This window comes from Atta colombica, unplaced genomic scaffold (genome assembly GCF_001594045.1).
Source record: "Atta colombica isolate Treedump-2 unplaced genomic scaffold, Acol1.0 scaffold88, whole genome shotgun sequence".
In the NCBI taxonomy this organism is placed as follows: Eukaryota; Metazoa; Arthropoda; class Insecta; order Hymenoptera; family Formicidae; genus Atta; species Atta colombica.
Genome location: NW_017259581.1, coordinates 1,649,736 through 1,668,954, shown reverse-complemented (window position 1 = coordinate 1,668,954; position 19,219 = coordinate 1,649,736). Strand labels below are relative to the sequence as shown.

The 19,219-nt window shown below is 33.7% G+C and overlaps 3 protein-coding genes across 7 annotated transcripts; 2 read left to right on the top strand and 1 right to left on the bottom strand.

The window, feature by feature from the left end:
* The first annotated feature begins 33 nt into the window (after positions 1-33).
* On the top strand, positions 34-1,165 carry LOC108693104 (DNA-directed RNA polymerase III subunit RPC9). The gene is made up of 4 exons (XM_018201808.1): positions 34-276; positions 354-469; positions 546-816; positions 1,056-1,165. Exons 2-4 carry the CDS (start codon positions 462-464, stop codon positions 1,161-1,163), a joined length of 387 nt encoding a protein of 128 aa, XP_018057297.1. The 5' UTR covers positions 34-276; positions 354-461; the 3' UTR covers positions 1,164-1,165.
* On the bottom strand, positions 1,164-2,718 carry LOC108693103 (density-regulated protein homolog). 3 transcript variants are annotated; one of them, XM_018201805.1, is made up of 6 exons: positions 2,654-2,718; positions 2,391-2,590; positions 1,915-1,999; positions 1,660-1,842; positions 1,411-1,550; positions 1,164-1,334 (listed from the first exon to the last, which is right to left on the bottom strand). In XM_018201805.1, exons 2-6 carry the CDS (start codon positions 2,496-2,498, stop codon positions 1,290-1,292), a joined length of 561 nt encoding a protein of 186 aa, XP_018057294.1. In that variant the 5' UTR covers positions 2,499-2,590; positions 2,654-2,718; the 3' UTR covers positions 1,164-1,289. The 3 variants fall into 3 exon arrangements, with proteins under 3 accessions (XP_018057294.1, XP_018057295.1, XP_018057296.1); XM_018201806.1 differs by having other exon boundaries at positions 2,391-2,606; positions 2,654-2,699; XM_018201807.1 differs by having other exon boundaries at positions 2,661-2,677.
* Positions 2,719-4,373: 1,655 nt separating this feature from the next.
* On the top strand, positions 4,374-19,213 carry LOC108693154 (clustered mitochondria protein homolog). Of its 3 annotated transcripts, XM_018201929.1 has the most exons (17): positions 4,374-4,779; positions 12,249-12,523; positions 12,852-13,274; positions 13,519-13,885; positions 14,081-14,217; positions 14,481-14,761; positions 14,837-14,963; positions 15,053-15,227; positions 15,334-15,536; positions 15,639-15,789; positions 15,972-16,177; positions 16,319-16,525; positions 16,599-16,697; positions 16,876-17,220; positions 17,368-17,640; positions 17,838-17,963; positions 18,161-19,213. In XM_018201929.1, the coding sequence occupies exons 1-17, from the start codon at positions 4,677-4,679 to the stop codon at positions 18,812-18,814; spliced, it is 4,152 nt and encodes a 1,383-aa protein (XP_018057418.1). In that variant the 5' UTR covers positions 4,374-4,676; the 3' UTR covers positions 18,815-19,213. The 3 variants fall into 3 exon arrangements, with proteins under 3 accessions (XP_018057418.1, XP_018057417.1, XP_018057419.1); XM_018201928.1 differs by having other exon boundaries at positions 14,481-14,963; XM_018201930.1 differs by having other exon boundaries at positions 4,432-4,565; positions 14,481-14,963.
* The last annotated feature ends 6 nt before the right edge of the window (positions 19,214-19,219 follow it).

Sequence of the window (19,219 nt, the reverse complement as noted above, 5' to 3'; positions counted from 1 at the left end):
TTTTCGTTTTCTCTTTCTCTCATGCCCGACTATATATTTATCTCGTTTTAAAACAAATTTATGATCATAGATGTAGTACATTTATCATTAGAGAGAAAGAGAAAAGGTATGGAAGGATCAACTGTGAAGAACCAATTACAGCACTCGAACGGAACAAGTGCAAATGAATGTAAACATATTGCAAAAGCACGTCAGGAATGTGAGGAACATTGCGAAAATCGCCAAAAAAAGTCGCAATTTGAATCAGTACTAATAAAACAAAGCTATAGAATCTCTGTAAGTAAACAAAGGATTAGTGCACTTTTTTTTTATTTAACAGAACGATATTAATTTTCGAATGTTTTAACCTCGAGGTTTAAATATCATTGACTTTTCCTTCAACGGAGAACATAAGAAAAAAATTGTATTGACTTGCAATCACTTGTACATATAAAATCTCTATTAATTTAAGAAGATACGACATGAAAGTGTAAGTTGTCATTAAATCCATTAGATTTTTCGCTTTTCGCGAGAATTGTTATATCTCACTATCATTGGTTTTATAGCATAAAAGGAAACTGGAACACTCTTCTGAGTAATTACGAGGTTTTGGATATTTTGCAAAATACGAAATGTTCTTACAAGAAACAAAAGATGAATCAGCTTGCAACCATCACTTATCAGACAATCAAGTATCTAGAAGACACACCGTGTAAGAAGCAGAATCCAGAGAAAATCCGAGAGTTTCTGAGAGCCATGGAGCCTATCAAATTAACTAAGGCTGAGAAGCTCACTCTTCTCAATCTTTGTCCTACTACACCTCTCGAGATTCAATTGGTATGACTTCTTTCTTATAAATATCCTATTCAATGCTGTCCAAGATTTGTAATTTTAAGGTTATTCTTAATGGAAATAGAAAAAAGAAAATAATACATTCCAATGCTGGTACACATTAAGCCAATTCCCAGAATTACAAATCTTGGATAGTACTGTTTTACTTGATTAAGAAGCAGAGATTCGAATCTTTCGACGTTTCTTAATTGATGATAAATCTATTCTGAAATAACTATGTATAGATAGTGGAAGAGAGCGAGGAACGATTATCAGAGGAAGAGGTGAACACTGTGCTTCAAATCGTCGCGAATGTGCGAGGAAATGAGGAAGACACAGAACAAGAAACCTAATTTTAGACCTTAAAAAATAACTTATTTAAATATATTTTATGTATGTACATTTTATTTATATAATAAACATGACTGGAAATAGTGTATAATTAAATTATTGTGCGTGTATAATAGTGGATAGCCTTATTATCTCTTTTGATCCCCAAGATCGTCTATAGAGTCTTCATCAATCTGAAAAAAAAAAGAATTGGATTTTCCACTTTGCATTCAATATATCTATTTTCTTCCTCTTTTTTTCATAACTTACTTGTGGCCATTTTTCAGGTATCACTTCAAACAAATCATCCTTGACGTCTCCCTGTATAACAATTTCGTCATCTCCAGTCACACTGGATCCACAAGCAAACTTACTACCGAAAAATTTTGCTGCTATTTTCAAGTCGATATCTAAGAAATAAATTATTCAAAATTAGAATATTTATTCGTTTTACAATCTAAATTTTATTCATTTATTCATTTACAATCTAAATTTTAGATTGTTTTGATGTTGTATTACCAAAAGTGCTAAGGCCAGTTACGACTGTGACGGATTTCTTCTTTCCTCTAGGTGCTCTGGAGATAGTTACCAATCGTGGTATATCCTCTTTCTTCTTGGTTTTCAGCATACCTTTACCGCCTCGCTTCTGCCGCTTCTTCTCATCCTCTCCTGTGCTGACTTCAGTAGAACCATCCTCTGTAGCTGATTGAAAAATAATCCTTCAGTTACAATCTTAAACTGTTCGCTATGATGCTCAATTTTGTTCATAATTACCTAATTTTATCTTTTCAAATTCAGTAGGTAGATTCCTTTCTAGCCATTGCTTGCATTTATCATATTCTGGATAATATTCGCAGTACTGTAAATCAATGATCATCAGATTTTTATCAGGTTCAAATTTCTAATAAAAAAAATATAAGTATATTTTCCATAAGCAATATAAGTATATTAATACAAAATCATTCTGTTTTTCTCTCTTACTAAATATCAAACAGAAACAGAATGATTTCCATATTATATTCAACACATCTCTTAAAAATCTCTTTGACTATCCTTTTTTTCTGAGAGTCACATTGTTCCATTGAAAGGGACGAAGAAATTAACTTGAATTGAAACATTTATCGTTTCTTTCTAAGATAAAACATGCTGTAATTAATTTTTAATTATACATTTCGATTGCCAATTATGATTCCACCATTTTTGTAATCAAGCATATATTTTTCATATCAGTATTAAAAGTAACGATTTACCTCAATAGGTAGCGAACAGTTTCCGCAATATTGAACGCGGATGGGATAAGTGACATTAGGAACCGGTCCCAACTCCAGTCGAAACTCCGGCAGTTCTTCCGCTGACATCCTTGCGCCGTCTAACCTCACTCGCGGTCTTGTCGGGCAGCTCTTTTAAAACAATCGTTTTAGAAATTTTTCCTCGTGCTGCGTCGATCTTCCTGGAAACACAATAGTCTTTATTTTTACATGGACAAATATTGCTAACTGCTGCTAACAAATACCTCGTACCGTGCGCACCGTTAGGTTAGAAACGCCAGGGATGTAAAAACTTAAAGATCGATTTCTATGACCAGTGAAATGATCTTATTCTCCCAAAAAGTATTCATATCATTTACAATTGGGTGCATTCAATACTACATCGTTCATTGCGCTCAGTGAGCGCATCTGATTGGCATATTCCATTAGATCTAAAAATATAGACCAAATAGATACAAGAGCTCACTGAGCGTTCGTATTGAATGCTTCATATTGAAAATCCATTAGATACATTCAGAAGCACGACCGCTTAGGCCATCGTTCCATGAACGGAAATTTACAGTGGAACAGAACGGCGCAACCAATCACAATTCTGCAATTATTACTCTGCTTTCTTTTTGCGATTGTGTTGATCTCGCTGTTTCGTTCCGCTGTAAATTTCATGAAACGCCGGCCTTATTGGACGCTCAATGAGCTCTTATGTCCGTATTCATAATCAGGTCTTATATTTAAGACTTTCTTAAATTTTTTTCAATCTTCAGATACTAAATGAATTATTTCATGGCTGCTGAGCATCTAAAGATAAATTTAAAGAAGTCTTAAGTACAAAGTCTGACTATGAATACGGTCATTACACAGCCGGTCATAGAAAGATTGCAACACTTTTTTTCGATTAGTTTCGGAATGCAGCCTATTTATCAAGTGATTGGTTCTTATTTATCCATATTATAGATCCATTATATAGATTTATTATATAGATCCATAAATAAGAATCAATCGCTTGATGAGCAAGCATTTCGAAACCTATCGAAAATAAAGTGTTACAACCTTTCTGTAACCGAATGTATTTGTTTAGTTTATATTTTTAGATCTAATGGAATATGCCAATCAGATGCAAAAGCTCATTGAACTATAAAAGTGCATTCACACAAACGTCAAGCAGCAGAAGCAACAATCAATCAGCTGGGCGATACGGGCAGTGATGTAAAAAATATTTTTTACGCCACTGTAAAATCGCCTTGTTGATTATGAATCTAATCATTACATTCAACTGCTCTATATGAGTAAGGCTTCCAAAATCCATCGAAAAAAAAATATCGAATCACCCATTTTTTCGGAACTAAAGCCTGCAGCACACAATGCTTGTTTTTTTGCTGGATTGTTAGTTGGATTAGAATTTTGCCATCATATTGGCTGCGATGTTGATATTGCAGCCAATACGATGGCTAGATTCTAATCCAGCTAGGAATCCCACAAGAAAACAAACATCGTGTGCCGTAGGCTTAAATTTTCAATGTAGATTAACATCAATTTCAATTTAACTTACTTCTATCCTTTTTTAATTCTAAGGATCAGAAAGACATAAAAATATCTGAGATTAAATTACTTGGTAGAAATGGATATAAAATAAGCAATTCCGAATTATGTCCGTTTTTGTAATCAAAATTAGATTAATTTTAATCTTAAATTGGTATAATTTCCTTTTTACCTTTTAATTTTTAAAATTAGGGAAAGATGAAAAGTAAATTAAACAAAAATGTTTATATTAAAAAAATATATATAAATATCAAATAAAGTTTTTTAAATTAATCGTTTTCTTGTGATTTGTTAACTGTGCGCACGAAAACACATTGCGCAGGCGCAACACTGACGGACCAATCGCGAATCAGTACGGCGGACCAATCGCGGATCACCGCGACGAACCAATCGCTGGCCGTGCCGCAGAATTTGCCGCAGACCGTTCGAAACGCACGTGCGGGCCGCAGGATTCGCGCGCGCTGAAGTTGTCTGCCGCCCCGTGAAAAAGTCGGACGTCGTCGTTGCTTTCCGTCCCGGACGAACGATTCAAAAGGGCGTGCGTGCGCGTGACCGTAAATCGCAGCAAGGACAGTGAAAGAACGGACAGAGAGAACGAGGTTTACGCGAGAGAGCAAAGAGGTAATTGAAGTAATACAAAGAAACAAGAAAACCACGTTGTCACGTTACACCCTGTCGTCACCGTCATCGTCATTTCTTTCATCATCGCCGGAGTGGTCCAAGTCCAAGGAAATGGCAGTCGGTGCACAGATCGACACGTCCGAACGGGATACCGACAGCGCGAAGATACCCCTGCTGAATGGCGATCAGGTGCACGAGGCTACGAAGGTGACCGGTCAGTACCGATATGAAATTATCGCGTGCGGCAACGCGCGCTCCACGAGGGTGCCGCACGATGTTTCTTTTAAGGTTAATCCGCGAGCCAAAACTCGCTCATCGTTCTGACCCACGAGCGTTATGTAATCTTTGATGGGAACGACGCCGGTCTCATCTCGTGTCCCGACGAAGATATTTCACGGATCGTCGGGACCGTTTTTCGCTTCGTCGTTCGGCTCATCGAACGCGAAGCCGGCCTCCATCGAGCGAGAAGGAGAGAGCGCACGATCGGAAAGAGCGCGTGTAGAAACGGGATAAAGCGATGCCTCATACGTTATGTAACCCCCACGAATTGCGCGAGTCTCTGCGCACGGGGTCATGTGAGCCTCAAGTAGCAAGAGGAGGGACGCCGGGGCGAGGGGGCAGGTCTAGCAGAAGACGCGCCGCGGCGCCAACGGATGAATTTCCTTGAGCCGGAATCAGACTACGCATTTGAGATTGAAAAATTGTTATTTGACCGATTAAAAAACAATAGAAGTTAAAAGCTTCCGTTGTCTTCATTGCCCAAATCTTCAATCTTCAATACGTAGTTTGATTCCAGCCTTACTGACCTTCCGGTCTACGAAAGCGTTTTCTTTCTGAAGATCGAATTACCTTAAAAACGAGGTAAAAATTAATAAATAAACAAATTCAAATATTAATTAATAAAAATATAAATATTTCAGTAAATTCGCTCACTTTGTAATTTTCTTCATTTAAAATACACAATTGACCTTCTCAATTAATTATTTCCACATTACTTTCTTTTTTTCTTTATCAATTTATAGCTGATAACGATAGTAATTCCGAAACATAATAGATGTAGTAAGCTTTAAGAAATTGACTAATCAGTCGATCATTTAACTGTGATTGAATTCCTTAAGGCTTACTACACCTATTGTGTTTCAGGACTTAAGTATGTTCTTTTTAAGTCAAACATTTACATGGTTTACCTTTTCTCTTTTTTTTCACATTGATGGAAAAAAGAAGAAAGATGAACTATGCAAGAAGAGCAATAATTCGTCTAGAAAAAACAATCGTATTTTGTCCTTTATATTTGTGGAAATTATGACTAAATTTATCCACACAACACACATCTCTGAGGAACGTCTTGAAGACATCTTTAGGATGCAAACATTCTCTAGACGTCTTCAAGACAGACGTCCTCTGGATATCTTTAGAACATCTTCACGTCCCTTTGAAAACTTACGGTATACATGGACACTGGAAGAAAGAAAATTCATTCTTTTGAACAATCGTCAAACTACATAAAGCTGTTTCTCGAGACGGAGAATCGCAGAGGAATTCAGGAAAGCGACGAACTCATCGTGATCTTTTAAGTTTAATCTACAACATTTAATCTCTTTATTTCCTTTCTTCTTACCACTTTGATGATCTCTGGGGGCTTATTATGGTTTGAAACGAGGTGATAATAACGAAAATGGATCGAATTTATTAGAATATTTATAACTTCATTGGTTAACACCTAGTGAGGGGGTTTGATCATTTTTGTAATTTTCACTTCGTCTAAAGAACCGTAATAAGTTCACTTATCTTTTTGTCTTTTATCCTGTTTATTCGTTTTCTTCTTAAATATTTGAAAGTAGAATTTCGAAAGAGATAAAGACAATGATTGATAAAACAATCGCAAAGGGGAAAAAAGATAAGACATAAAAAGTAAGAAACAGGAAGCAAAGAGCACATTGAAGATTAGATTTTAGATCGAATGATGCTTCTTACATGGTACTCGATCTGTTTACCATGATGTCGGCGAACGGAACGACACGAAATTACATTGCAAATTTTCTCAGGTTCTGCATTCCATGCGATAAACAATACGAATTGCAATTGAGAAACCGGAGTTTGCTTGCTAAATTCAAAACTGCATGTTGCAAAAGATGCTTCAAGCATGCGAATATACTGACAACTTTGATAATCTCTGATTTGTTCTTTTTTTCTCTACGTTGGAAAGAAAAAAAGAAAAGATGAATCGTGCAAGAAGTTCAGTTGAAAGAAACAAGCCTAATTAGAATAAAGATGCGAATTATTGGGATTCTTTAAAACGTGAAGCAATTGATTATTCACGAAGCTTGGCGAATCTGCGATGAGTCCTTCAACGAGCTTCTCGATTCTGTTAAATTAATTAAGGATTACCGATGATCCGTAGATCACCATTCGCACGATGGAAACTAACATGCCGTATATAATTATATAATTACGCAAACATGCTGTAATCATATTTACATAATACATCTCCAGCTGTGCTCGACAAAACATCGATTGGTACTATTGATTATGTCTGAACACGAAGCTTCCATGTATTAATTTACAAATCTTGATTTTTAAGGCAAAAAAAATGATATGATGTAATATTAATGTTTAGGATTCCCGATGAAAATTTTTTTCATAATTTTTATACGAATTGGAACTTTTTTCAGAAATACTCAGAAATATTCAGAAATTATATCTTCTCTTTATATCTTCTCTCAGAATTTTTCATACAATTCTGAAATATTCTGAAATTTCTCATCCCATAATTTTTAAAAAATATTTTTAAACTTTTTAGATTTTATAACATTTTATCAGGAATTATACTTATAAAAAATAGAAATCTTAGAAGTTTTACGATATTTTATAATTAACATATATGAAAAATTCTGAGAAAAGATTTTCTGAGAAATGTTCCAATTTATATAAAAAATGTGAAAAAGTTATAAAATTATAGAGAAGAAATTCTGAAAAATTATATGAATAATTCTGAGAAAAATTTTCACCACGGATGAATAACGATATTTAATATGATTTCCACTGTGCTCCACGAAAACATTGAAAATATCAGATATGTCCAAATATGAGGCCTCTATGTATTGTCAACAATTATAACAAATTATAATTATATACTTTTGTGAAGTCGGCCTCAATTTTCAAAATTTGAACAAAATAAGAAGAGTTCTGGTTATCCCCCCGATAAGTTTTAGAGTTCTCAATCGATTGTAGAAAGAGTTTGATTAAAGTGATAAAAATATCATTTAAAGTAATAGAATGGGGGAGAGAGGAGTTCAACTTTGCGAGTCTGAAACTTTGAAATAATTTTGATGCTAATAAACATTTTAGAAGGATATTAATAATTTGATGTTAATCTAAGCATTTTTAGAACTGTGTGTGTAAATAATTTATATCAAGTCTTGATTTTTATAGAATGGAAGGAAATGGCATGATATAACATCGGTGTTTAGGATGAAAATAATGAGGCACGATATGATTGGACTGTGAATGCCGAATATGAAATTGGATATATGTTTATTTAATGTTGATATGCATAATAAATTTCCCTTCACGATATGTTTAATATTTTGAATTGATAATACAGAGTGAGATAAACGGCTGTGTATTATGATGCAATATCGATATTCAGAGTGACGTCAAGATGGTGCAATGTATTCGTTGCTGGGATGGATGTATGTCAAGATCCAAGATATTTAAAATAATTTGAAAGATTCATTTTTTAAGCGAATATTACGATGATTACTGATTATTACACAATCATAATAAGATTGATTCATTTTATTGTATACACAATCAAAATATGAAAAATATAAAGAAAGAAATAGAAATAGAAAAGAAAGAATTAGATAATTTTTAAAAATCGATTTAAGCAAGAGATAAAATAATTTTCTCAATTTCTTCATTAGAATTTGTTCTCTATGCTCGGCATAAATAATGTAAATGGAAAAAGTACAGGAGTAGAAGCAATGACGTGTTTCTCTTTCAAAGATTAATATTGATTGACGGGGGAGGATTCCTACAATCCCGATTACACACACCACTCAGGTGGTGGTACCTAGTAATTTTTTACAGCTTTACCAATGAGAATATTTTATTTTTAAATTAGCCAATTAGCGATGTGCATATGTGTAATATGCGATGTGTGCAACCGGAGCCTTCGCAATTGATGGGAGGGTATCTTTGAAAGATGTCTTGTTCATTAATGAACTTCAGGATACTTTCTTTTCGGAACAGATGAATGACATGTGTGTTTGAAAATTTGAAATTTGTCAAATTGTTAAGTAACAGTTCTTTTTAGATTAATCAGAATTATTTTCAGAAGCATCAAGTAACAATTAATTTTTCAGTCTATTAAACTCTAGTTTATATGAGCGTTTTATTCAAAAATTTTGTAAGTTGCATGTGAAAACCTAAACGACTATGATTTGAGAAACTTAACTAGACTTGAGAACTCTGTATAATTGCTCGTGTATTTGCAGGTTTAATTAGAAGCTAGATGGAAAGTGAGTCTCGTGTTAATGATACGCCTCTTACTGCACGTGAACCAAGGGAACAATACATGGAATTGCAGAGTATCGATAGCAGAGGTTATCGGTGCCAGTTATTATTTTGTGCACCGATTTCTACATCAAACATCCCTCGATGATAATCGAGTCGAGTTAACTGTGTAGTGCAATTGTAGCACGCTATGATGTTCGTACTTTCACCTTTGAGCTTGCGTGCTTAAATCGATCCTCTTCACGTGTCTTCGGCACAGTGTGAACTCGCATAACTCCCGTACAGTAAACCCGCTTGGATTCTATATTTAGTAGTAAATACTATAGTCATCTACCCCATATATCTGTCTTCAAGTTTATATATTCACGTCCGTCTGTCCACTTTCTTGACACAGATTTTATTTAAATAGACAAACTTCTATACAATTAGGAGTGTTTTATACACCTTTTTTACATTACGAATGTATTTCTTGGGATTGATTTTCGCAAGAACAAACACAATTTTTTTAATTTGCTTCTGAAATTCAAGAATTTTTTTTATTTTCTATTTAAATTATCTAATTAAATTTTTTATTATCTATTTAATAAATATTTAATAAATAAATCATTTTTTTACTTATGCGTATATATTTATATATGTGAATATATTTATATTAAGTTTTTGATATCAATACAATGTATATTGAATTTTTATACCTTTTTTATTAATAATGTAAATCTATTTGAGTATTATGTTTTTTATTTTAAAGGTGAATTAAATTAAGTGGCAGTTTAATGACGAGAAGGAAAGCGCGGCGATTCACGAGTATTAATGATCATCTGGCCGTAGGCATTTTATGAATGATATTTTAAAGTCACACTTTAAGTCTTTCTCATGAATGAAATTGACGATGGCATTTATTAACTTGTGAGTCTGAGCTCTATTTTAGAGACAAATGCATAAATGTTTATGCACGATAATTATTAGCAATAACAGTCTAATAATATCACTGGTAGATATTCCATTTATCAGTTGTTAAGAGTGAGTCGTGAATATTATCACCTGTTTACACCACTGAAATACCTATTTTAAATGCATTTCATTTCGAAGCTTGAGTAGCTAATAATAGATAACTATAATAATGAAGAAAAACATGCGCGACAATTTGCGAGTTTTTCGAAATTTAATTGATCATTTTCGTCTAATACTAATTTTTTCTTTTATAAAGCTACATCTTTAAAAATAAATATTTTTATAAATTGCATCCTTTGTTAATATCTAGTTTAAATTTAATTTTACGATATCTTATTATATATTACTTCTAAATAGACATAATTTAATGTTCACTATAATCTTCATGACTCTTGTCCAAATAGATTCTTCCTGCTATTCATCACATTATTTTGTGATAAAATGCCTTATCTGTATCGCGTTAACGTGTCCGCGTAGCGTTGTAACAGGAGTACAACGCTTCTATACATAACAACGATGGAACCATACACGATAACATGATGATAAGACAGTAAAGTAGACGATAAGCACCAAAGAACATGAAAAGAAAGAATTTTCTATAAAATATTTTCGACGAAAATTTTGTTATCTAATTGTTTCAAGAATATTTTTGTTTACTACATAAAAGATGTAATTTCTTATTTAATTCAATTCACTTTATAATTCAAAAATTTACATACATGCTTAGAAAATTACTAAGAACAAAATTATTATTTAATTATTATATATCATTATATATATTATTATTTAATTATTATTACTATTATTATTATTACTTAAATTATTTAAATTGCAAAATTTGTATTTTGTCGATTTTTTCTTCAAGAACTCATATTTATCTAATTCTCAGCATGAATTATGGATACTTAGTTCTCTTATCAGTTATGCGATTCGCCTGCTACGTATTGTTGACGACTGCTTGAAATCGATGATATTTACAAAAAGTGGCTCAGCTAAGCGGAAAATTAGTTGCAATCACCTGTACGAAACTATGCGGTGTTAAACACTGATTTAGAAACTAGTACAATCAGAATGCCAAGCATGCAATTCAATCGTCACAGAAAACAAAATTTCATATTATTATTAATAAGAATATATAATAATTTTAATTGAAAAAGAGTGCGTTTATATAAATTTAATTTTATAAGAAACTAATATAATTGATAATTTCAATGGCTTTAATAATAATAATAATAATAAAAAAAAAGAAAAGACTGCAAGAAGAGATAAGATAAAAACACTAAATGTATAAAGTGATTTATATTGGAAATTAACTATGAATTTTAGTATTGTTATTTTAAAAATAGTGTAACTATTTTTAAAATAACAGTACTAAATAAGAGGATTAAATTAAAAAATATTAAATAGAAATGAAAAATTGAATCGGCAAGATTAAATATTGTTACAACGAAAGATAACAATTATTATCAACAAAGTCCAATAAGTTCTCTTGACATAGATCAGTACTGGTGATTCAAAGTTGATGCGTATTGCAAACACGTGTCCCAATATAAATAGTACAGTGCGTACTATTTACTTTGCCGCTTATTTATAAGCACATCAAGTCAATGCAAGTGGTGAAAGAGTGCGTCTGAAAGTACATCAGAAAGTGTGCCTGACAACATGAAACAACTTAGACTGTGATGTATTTATGTCTTGTAATGCATCGTGTCCCTTTCAGTGTTAGGGCGAAGAAAAAGTCATTGGATTCTGTAATTTCTATTGTTTGATTTAATTATCTTTTTATTTATCTTATCATTTGAGATTTAAGTTTTGTTTAATCTGTGAATTTGTGTGCGTGCGTGCGTGCGTGCGTGCGTGCGTGCGTGCGTGTGCGTGTGTGTGTGTGTGTGTGTGTGTGTGTGTGTGTGTGTGTGTGTGTGTGTGTGTGTGTGTGTGTGTGTGTGTGTGTGTGTATGATGTAACTAATGAAGATGCAGAACAATATCATATTTTGAAATTATTATATAAATAAGTTCAAAGAAATCAACAAATTTGAAAATTTAAACAATATCTTGATTTGTTGATAATTCTTAATATTATAAATTTTATAAATTAATGCAATAAATGTAATAGGACTTTGATAAAACACATTAAATATGTAACATGACACAACAATTCATGAAATAATTCGCAGAATCTTGGAATTCTTTATATATGGTGAATTATTTGTAGAGGTGAAAAAGGAAACAGAGGACAGCGGAAGTACAAGTACGGCTACGGAGAACGTTGTGGAAAAGGGAGAAGTTGAGGCAACAAAAGAGGGCGAAAAGGAGAAAAATGAAGACAATAAAAATAGTGATAAAAACGAGAAAGAAGCAGAAAAAGAAAAGGATGTTTCAAGTGAACAAGAAGTTGTTTTTATTCAAGACTTGGGCTTCACTGTCAAGATTGTCAGCCCCGGTTCCGAACCTTTTGACATTCAAGTATCCAGCATGGAGTTGGTACAGGTAATTGTATCAACGCTTTCTGAATAAAATTTTTGTGACCATGGCTAAGGGTATATTATTCAAATTATTAATTATATCATTTTAATTAACTGTCTTTACGAACATCTTGAACTTTATTTTATTCTAATATTTTTATTTTTAATAACAATCAATTATCTTCTTGTTAATATTCTATTTATAGCTTTGTATTATATTTATGTGTCTATTATATTGTATCATGTTATTTATGCTAAATTTATGACAAGATTTTTAAAAAGTACTCCGATAAAAATTAAATAATTAACGCCTAAACTAATGCTTGAATTTTCCTGACATCTTTTCTCTGCAGGAAATTCATCAGTTACTTATGGACCGCGAAGACACGTGTCACCGCACGTGCTTTTCACTGCAACTGGATGGCAACACGTTAGATAACTTTGCCGAACTGAAGAATATTGAGGGTCTAAAGGATGCTTCCATTATCAAGGTGGTGGAGGAACCGTACACGATGCGGGAGGCACGCATACATGTGCGACACGTACGCGACCTGCTGAAATCTGTAGATCCCGCAGATGCTTACAACGGTGTCGAATGCAGTAGCCTATCATTTCTTAACGTTGTCACGAATGGCGATATCCTAGAGAAGAAGAAGACCCGCGCGGATTCAGTCGATTGCACGCCACCTGATTATATCATACCCGGTTGTAGGGAGAGACCCCTGTTGCCTCTCCAGCCGCAGGCGAAGGAGCAAAAGTGCCCACCGTGTCTCAAAGTTAGTGATTCTTGAAAAATTAATAATAAAAGTTAATAATAATAATAAAAGTTTAATAATCATAAGTTAGAAGAGAATAAAACAAGAAAGAATAAATTATATTGTTAACTCGAAATAATAAAAATTAATTGTTTTGAAGAAAAATTGCTCAAAGATATTTTTTTTCTTTTTAAAAAAATTCAGAATTAGATTCTATTTCTATGAAGAAAAGATAAATAAAAGATTTCTAAATTTCTTTCTAAAGGTCCTAACAACGTCAGGATGGAATCCACCACCTGGCCACAGAAAGCTTCACGGCGATCTAATATACTTACATGTGGTTACGTTGGAGGACAAGCAATACTATCTGACTGCATGCGCCAGAGGATTCTTTGTCAACCAATCGACCAAAGAAGTATTTAATCCTAAACCAGCTACGCCTAGCCATTTATGTCACAGTCTCATTGAACTATTGAATCAACTCAGTCCATCCTTTAAACGAGGATTTGCTTCTATGCAACGACGCAGGACTCAGAGACATCCTTTTGAACGAGTCGCCACCCCTTATCAATTGTATGCTTGGAGTGCACCACAAATTGAGCACACTATTGACGCTATTCGCGCGGAAGACAGTAAGTTCTAAAAGAAGTAAAGAAAATGCATAGATATCAATAAAAAGAAAATGATTAGCCGGTTTTTAATTCATTTAACTGTGTTTTAACTATGTTAAATTGTCACATTTAATTTTAATTATTCGAAAATGTGTGCTAATGGATTAGTATCTATGGACATTGTCATTGAAATTTAATTAAACAATCTTTTCTTAGCTTTTTCCTCTAAATTGGGATACGAAGAACACATCCCGGGACAAACACGCGATTGGAACGAGGAATTACAAACTACGAGAGAACTGTCGCGTAAAAATCTTCCTGAAAGATTGCTACGAGAGCGTGCTATCTTCAAGGTATATTATTGATTTTTCTTATGTGAGCCTTTTTGAGTATAATATGATATATAATGTTTTCAAAGTACTACAACGAAATTATATTTACTTTTTATTTCTTTGTGATAAATTCTTTTTTTAATTCTAAGTTAAAGACATTGTACATAATAATAATTATTGAATTAAACTAAAATAATAAAATAATAAAAATAAATTATATATTTTTTAATCATTTTAATAATAAATTCTTAAATAATTCTCTTAATTCTTTTTACATTGCTTAGGTTCATAGCGACTTCGTGGCAGCCGCGACTCGCGGAGCAGTGGCGGTTATTGATGGCAATGTTATGGCGATAAATCCTGGTGAGGAAGCCAAAATGCAAATGTTCATTTGGAACAATATCTTCTTCTCTCTCGGCTTCGATGTCCGTGACCATTATAAAGAGTTAGGTGGTGACGCCGCTGCCTTTGTTGCACCTCGCAATGATCTACAAGGTGTCCGAGTATACGCGGCTGTCGACTTGCCCGGTCTCTATACGCTCGGCACCGTCGTCATCGATTACAGGTACGTTTATCGAATTCCTTATAATTTTCTTATTGGTGTGTTCTTACTTAATCTTTGGTATGAATTTTCTTGTAGAGGCTATCGTATCACCGCACAATCCATTATACCGGGTATATTGGAACGTGAACAAGAACAATCAGTAGTCTATGGATCGATCGATTTCGGGAAGACTGTTCTTACGCATCCTAAATATCTTGAATTGGTAAATAAACATAAGCTTACTAAAATAATGTTGCCGTATTATTATTTAATATGACTTATTATTCAAATATTTTAAATACTTGCGTTTAGTTAAACAAAGCTGGACAGCAGTTGAAAATTCTTCCCCATAAAGTAATCAACGATGCAGGTGAGGAAATCGAACTTTGCAGTAGCGTCGAATGCAAGGGTATCATTGGTAACGATTCACGACATTATGTGCTCGATCTGTTGAGGACTTTCCCACCCGATGTAAATTTTCTGAAACGTGAGTTGAGACCTACCAATTTTATCATAATCATGAAAAAGAAGCTGTTTGTTTATTTATGAATTTGTCAATTTTTATTTATTCGGGAAATATATTTCTTGCTCAGTCGAAGGTGTGGAACTAAGCAAAGAAGCACGAGCCTTGGGTTTTCCAGTAGAACACAAACATAGATTGGCCTGTCTACGGCAAGAACTCATAGATTCATTTGTCGAGGCCAGGTACGTTCAGTTTATCAAACATGCAGCCGTTCATCTTCAACAGCTTACGTCTGCTAGAAGATCTCTAAAGGAAAAAGAGACAATTGCCAAGGTATAAATAAATATTTTTTAATATTATATTTCCCATTTTGTTATATTTGTACAAATGCGAATAACTTGAAATAGTGTAGATAATAGAAACTAATAATTCTAGGAAGATAAGAAAGAGGACAAAAAAGAAGATTCAACTGCTGTAACGGACAGTAACAAGGAAGACTGCGCTCAATCTCTAATAGAGGCCGACGAAGCGAAGAAGATTGTCGAGAGCATCACTGACTCGATTACAGGTGGCGAGAAACAAGAACGTATGTATTATATTTCTTATTTTTTCCTAGAAAAAACATTGATTATATAGATTCGTATATGTGAAGAAACCGTTAGAATTTTACTTATAGAAGAAATAATGAATGTTAAAAAAAAATAAATCATAAAGAAATTATCATATAAATTAGAATTAGTTTTATAACAAATTTTATTTTTACGATAGTGGAGGAGAGCACGAAAGAGATAGTGCGAAAAGCGGCAACGGCAGTGGGTAGTCTGCGCGACGCTGAATTCGATGTAAGATTCAATCCGGACGTGTTCTCGCCTGGCGTTAAGCATCCAGATCTTAATGGCTCCGATCTGAAGAAGCAGAAACAATTAGTAAAGGATGCTGCAGATTTCTTACTCACGGTGCAGCTGCCGGCATTCGTAAGTTTGTTGTAAAAATTTAACAGAGCGTATATTTTTAATATTTCTGTAATTAGATCTGAGATGTGGACTATTTCTAACTGTACTCACAATTGCGCAATTGTATCTTTTTTTTTTTTTTTAAGTAAATGTTTATTTCAGATTCGGGAGTGTTTGGATCATACGGCAGCCGCGATGGACGGTAGTACATTAGTGGAAGCTCTTCACGGTAGAGGCATTAACATTCGCTATCTTGGTAAATTGGCGGCTATGTTAGTCGCAGTGCCACAGTTGCATTATCTCAACCGCATTGCTGTATCCGAACTGATACTTCGATCGGCGAAACATATTTTCACCTCTTACATGCAGGTAATTATACGAAAATAAAATTGTGATATGTTTAAGAAATATATCAAAAAATTGTAAATGTATCATTTTACAGGGTACGGATTTGATGAATCTGTCCGCGGCCGTCAGTCATTTTCTGAATTGCTTGCTGTCTTCGGCACAGATTATACATCCACAACAAAATCTAGAAGAGGTACGATCGATCCTCACACTTATAATTTATGTACAGTTAATTAATGATATAATAATAAAAAAAATTGAAATTTTGTTAATTTCAAATTAATAATAATAATAAAGGACAATAATTGTTAAAATTATGTTTTATATAATTAAATTTTAGGAGATAAATTGACATAAATTTTTTATTTCAGCTTCAAAGCAAAACTGCCAAACGCCGCAATAAACGTAAGGGGAGAAACAACGGACCGCAACAGTTAGAAGTAGAATGGGCATCATTAACACCTAAATCATTGTGGCAGCAAATTAAGAGTGATTTGAAGGCCTATTACGACTGGGAAACGCCGAGCCCAGAATCTCTGGAAGCCACGATAGAACATTTTTATCTACAAAAAATTTCATTACTACGCGGTTTCTGCATTAAGACTGGCATTCAAATACTATTGCGTGAATATAACTTCGAAAACAAAAACCGGGCAACTTTCTTCGAAGAAGATATATTGAACATCTTTCCCGTCGTCAAACATATCAATCCTAGAGTAAGTCATTGATTTTAAATGAATGTAAATGAGATGATTAATGCAGAAAAACTATATATAAGCGTTAAATCTTAACAATCTCAAAAGAATTTTTATTTTAATCAAAACTGCGGATTAAAGTAAAGGAATCGTTTCAACTTTTTTTAGGCTAGCGACGCGTATAATTTTTACACCACTGGTCAAAGCAAAATTCAACAAGGATACTTAAAAGATGGATATGAATTAATTAGCGAAGCGCTGAATCTTCTTAATAATGTTTATGGTGCCATGCATCCTGAAATTGCACAATGTCTTAGAATGTTAGCAAGATTGAATTACATAATGGGCGATCATGCTGAAGCACTTGCTACTCAGCAAAAAGCAGTTCTCATGTCGGAAAGAGTCAATGGCATCGATCATCCGTACACCATTACAGAATACGTAAGTTATACCGATCATACTAAAATAAATGACAGTTGTAGTTAAAATAATAATGCAGGATAAAGAAATAATTCTATGCGTTGTATACACCTATATAGCATATGAAATTTACTATTGTATAGAAAATAAAACAATAGTATAAATAATATATCTTTTAAAATTTAATAATTAATAATTATATTATTTTGTACTTGTAGATACATCTCGCCTTATATTCTTTTGCCAACGGGCAAGTATCTGTATCATTAAGATTATTATACAGAGCACGTTATCTAGCATTATTAGTCTGTGGTGAAGATCATCCAGAAGTGGCCTTGCTCGATGTAAGTTTAATCTTAGATAATTTTTAGAAATTCATGTAAAATATTAAAAAATATTATATAATTTTAAAATAATTTTATTGTGATACCTTATTTATGTTTAAATAGTTTTACTGTGTGATGCATTTTTAAGGCAACATAAATTTCCTAAAAAATTAATGTTCGAAATATAACAATAACATCATATTTGATTTTTGCAGAGCAATATTTCACTGATTCTGCACGCGGTCGGTGAATATGAGCTGTCATTACGATTCCTAGAGCACGCATTAGCCTTGAATTTACGTTATCACGGTCCTCATTCATTGAAGGTTGCGGTATCGTATCATTTAGTGGCACGCACACAGTCATGCATGGGCGATTTCCGAGCAGCGTTAAACAACGAAAAGGAAACTTACGCAATTTATAAGCAGCTATTAGGTGAGGAGCATGAGAAAACAAAGGAAAGCAGCGACTGCTTGCGGCATTTGACTCAGCAGGCAGTCGTATTGCAAAAGAAAATGAACGAGATCTACACGGGCAAGTCTGGTGTAAGCCTGCCACCGATTCAGGTGCAGCCGCCCAGCATGGGCTCAGTGTTGGATATGCTCAATGTCATCAACGGCATTCTCTTTGTGCAAATAAGCCAGCAGGATATCGATAATTTTAAGGCGGAGATTGAGAAACGACAGAAGGAACAGTCGCCGGATGGCAGCGAAGCCATCATGGCGATTGCTGAAAAAGATACCAAGAAGAATGATAAGGAGACAAAAAAAACAACAGAAAAGAACGACGTTAAAGTCGAACAGAAGGCAAAAGACTTGGAAACTAGCAAAACTGATACCTTAGAGTCGGCCGTGGCGGCAAAGAGCTGAGTCTTTCGTTCGCCGACGATAAACATTAGTAGTCTTTCCTTTCTTTTTTCTAAGCCCTAGTCCTCCGTTGTGGAAGATGACGATTTCGCGCGAGGATCGTCACGTACGATGTATACATACTTGGTACTTGCACCGTTTTTTTGTTATACTGTTTAAATGCAATTAGGACATGAGACTAAAAAGAAAAAGACAAGATGCAAGATTGCCGTCATGATGTGTTTGTGAAGATAAAGGGATGAATATATCTGCCGAGATTGAATTTGCATGTGAGACGCACATTTATCTATTATATCGAATGTATATAAAGACACTGGTGCCATGTCGCTTAAAGAGAGCAATCTTCAAGATTATATCTTTGAAAAATCAAGATATGTAAAAAAGATTGTTCCCTTTTTGCCATCGCGT

Coding starts and splice junctions, on each gene's coding strand:
- LOC108693104 (XM_018201808.1), top strand. Junction 817..1,055: donor CACCTCTCGAGATTCAATTG/GTATGACTTCTT, acceptor AACTATGTATAG/ATAGTGGAAGAGAGCGAGGA.
- LOC108693103 (XM_018201805.1), bottom strand. CDS start 2,498: ATGTCAGCGGAAGAACTGCCGGAGTTTCGACTGGAGTTGGGACCGGTT. Junction 1,843..1,914: donor ATTTGAAAAGATAAAATTAG/GTAATTATGAAC, acceptor TTTTTCAATCAG/CTACAGAGGATGGTTCTACT. Junction 1,551..1,659: donor AACTGGCCTTAGCACTTTTG/GTAATACAACAT, acceptor TTTATTTCTTAG/ATATCGACTTGAAAATAGCA.
- LOC108693154 (XM_018201928.1), top strand. CDS start 4,677: ATGGCAGTCGGTGCACAGATCGACACGTCCGAACGGGATACCGACAGC. Junction 15,228..15,333: donor CGATGTAAATTTTCTGAAAC/GTGAGTTGAGAC, acceptor TTTCTTGCTCAG/TCGAAGGTGTGGAACTAAGC. Junction 16,526..16,598: donor TTTTCACCTCTTACATGCAG/GTAATTATACGA, acceptor ATCATTTTACAG/GGTACGGATTTGATGAATCT.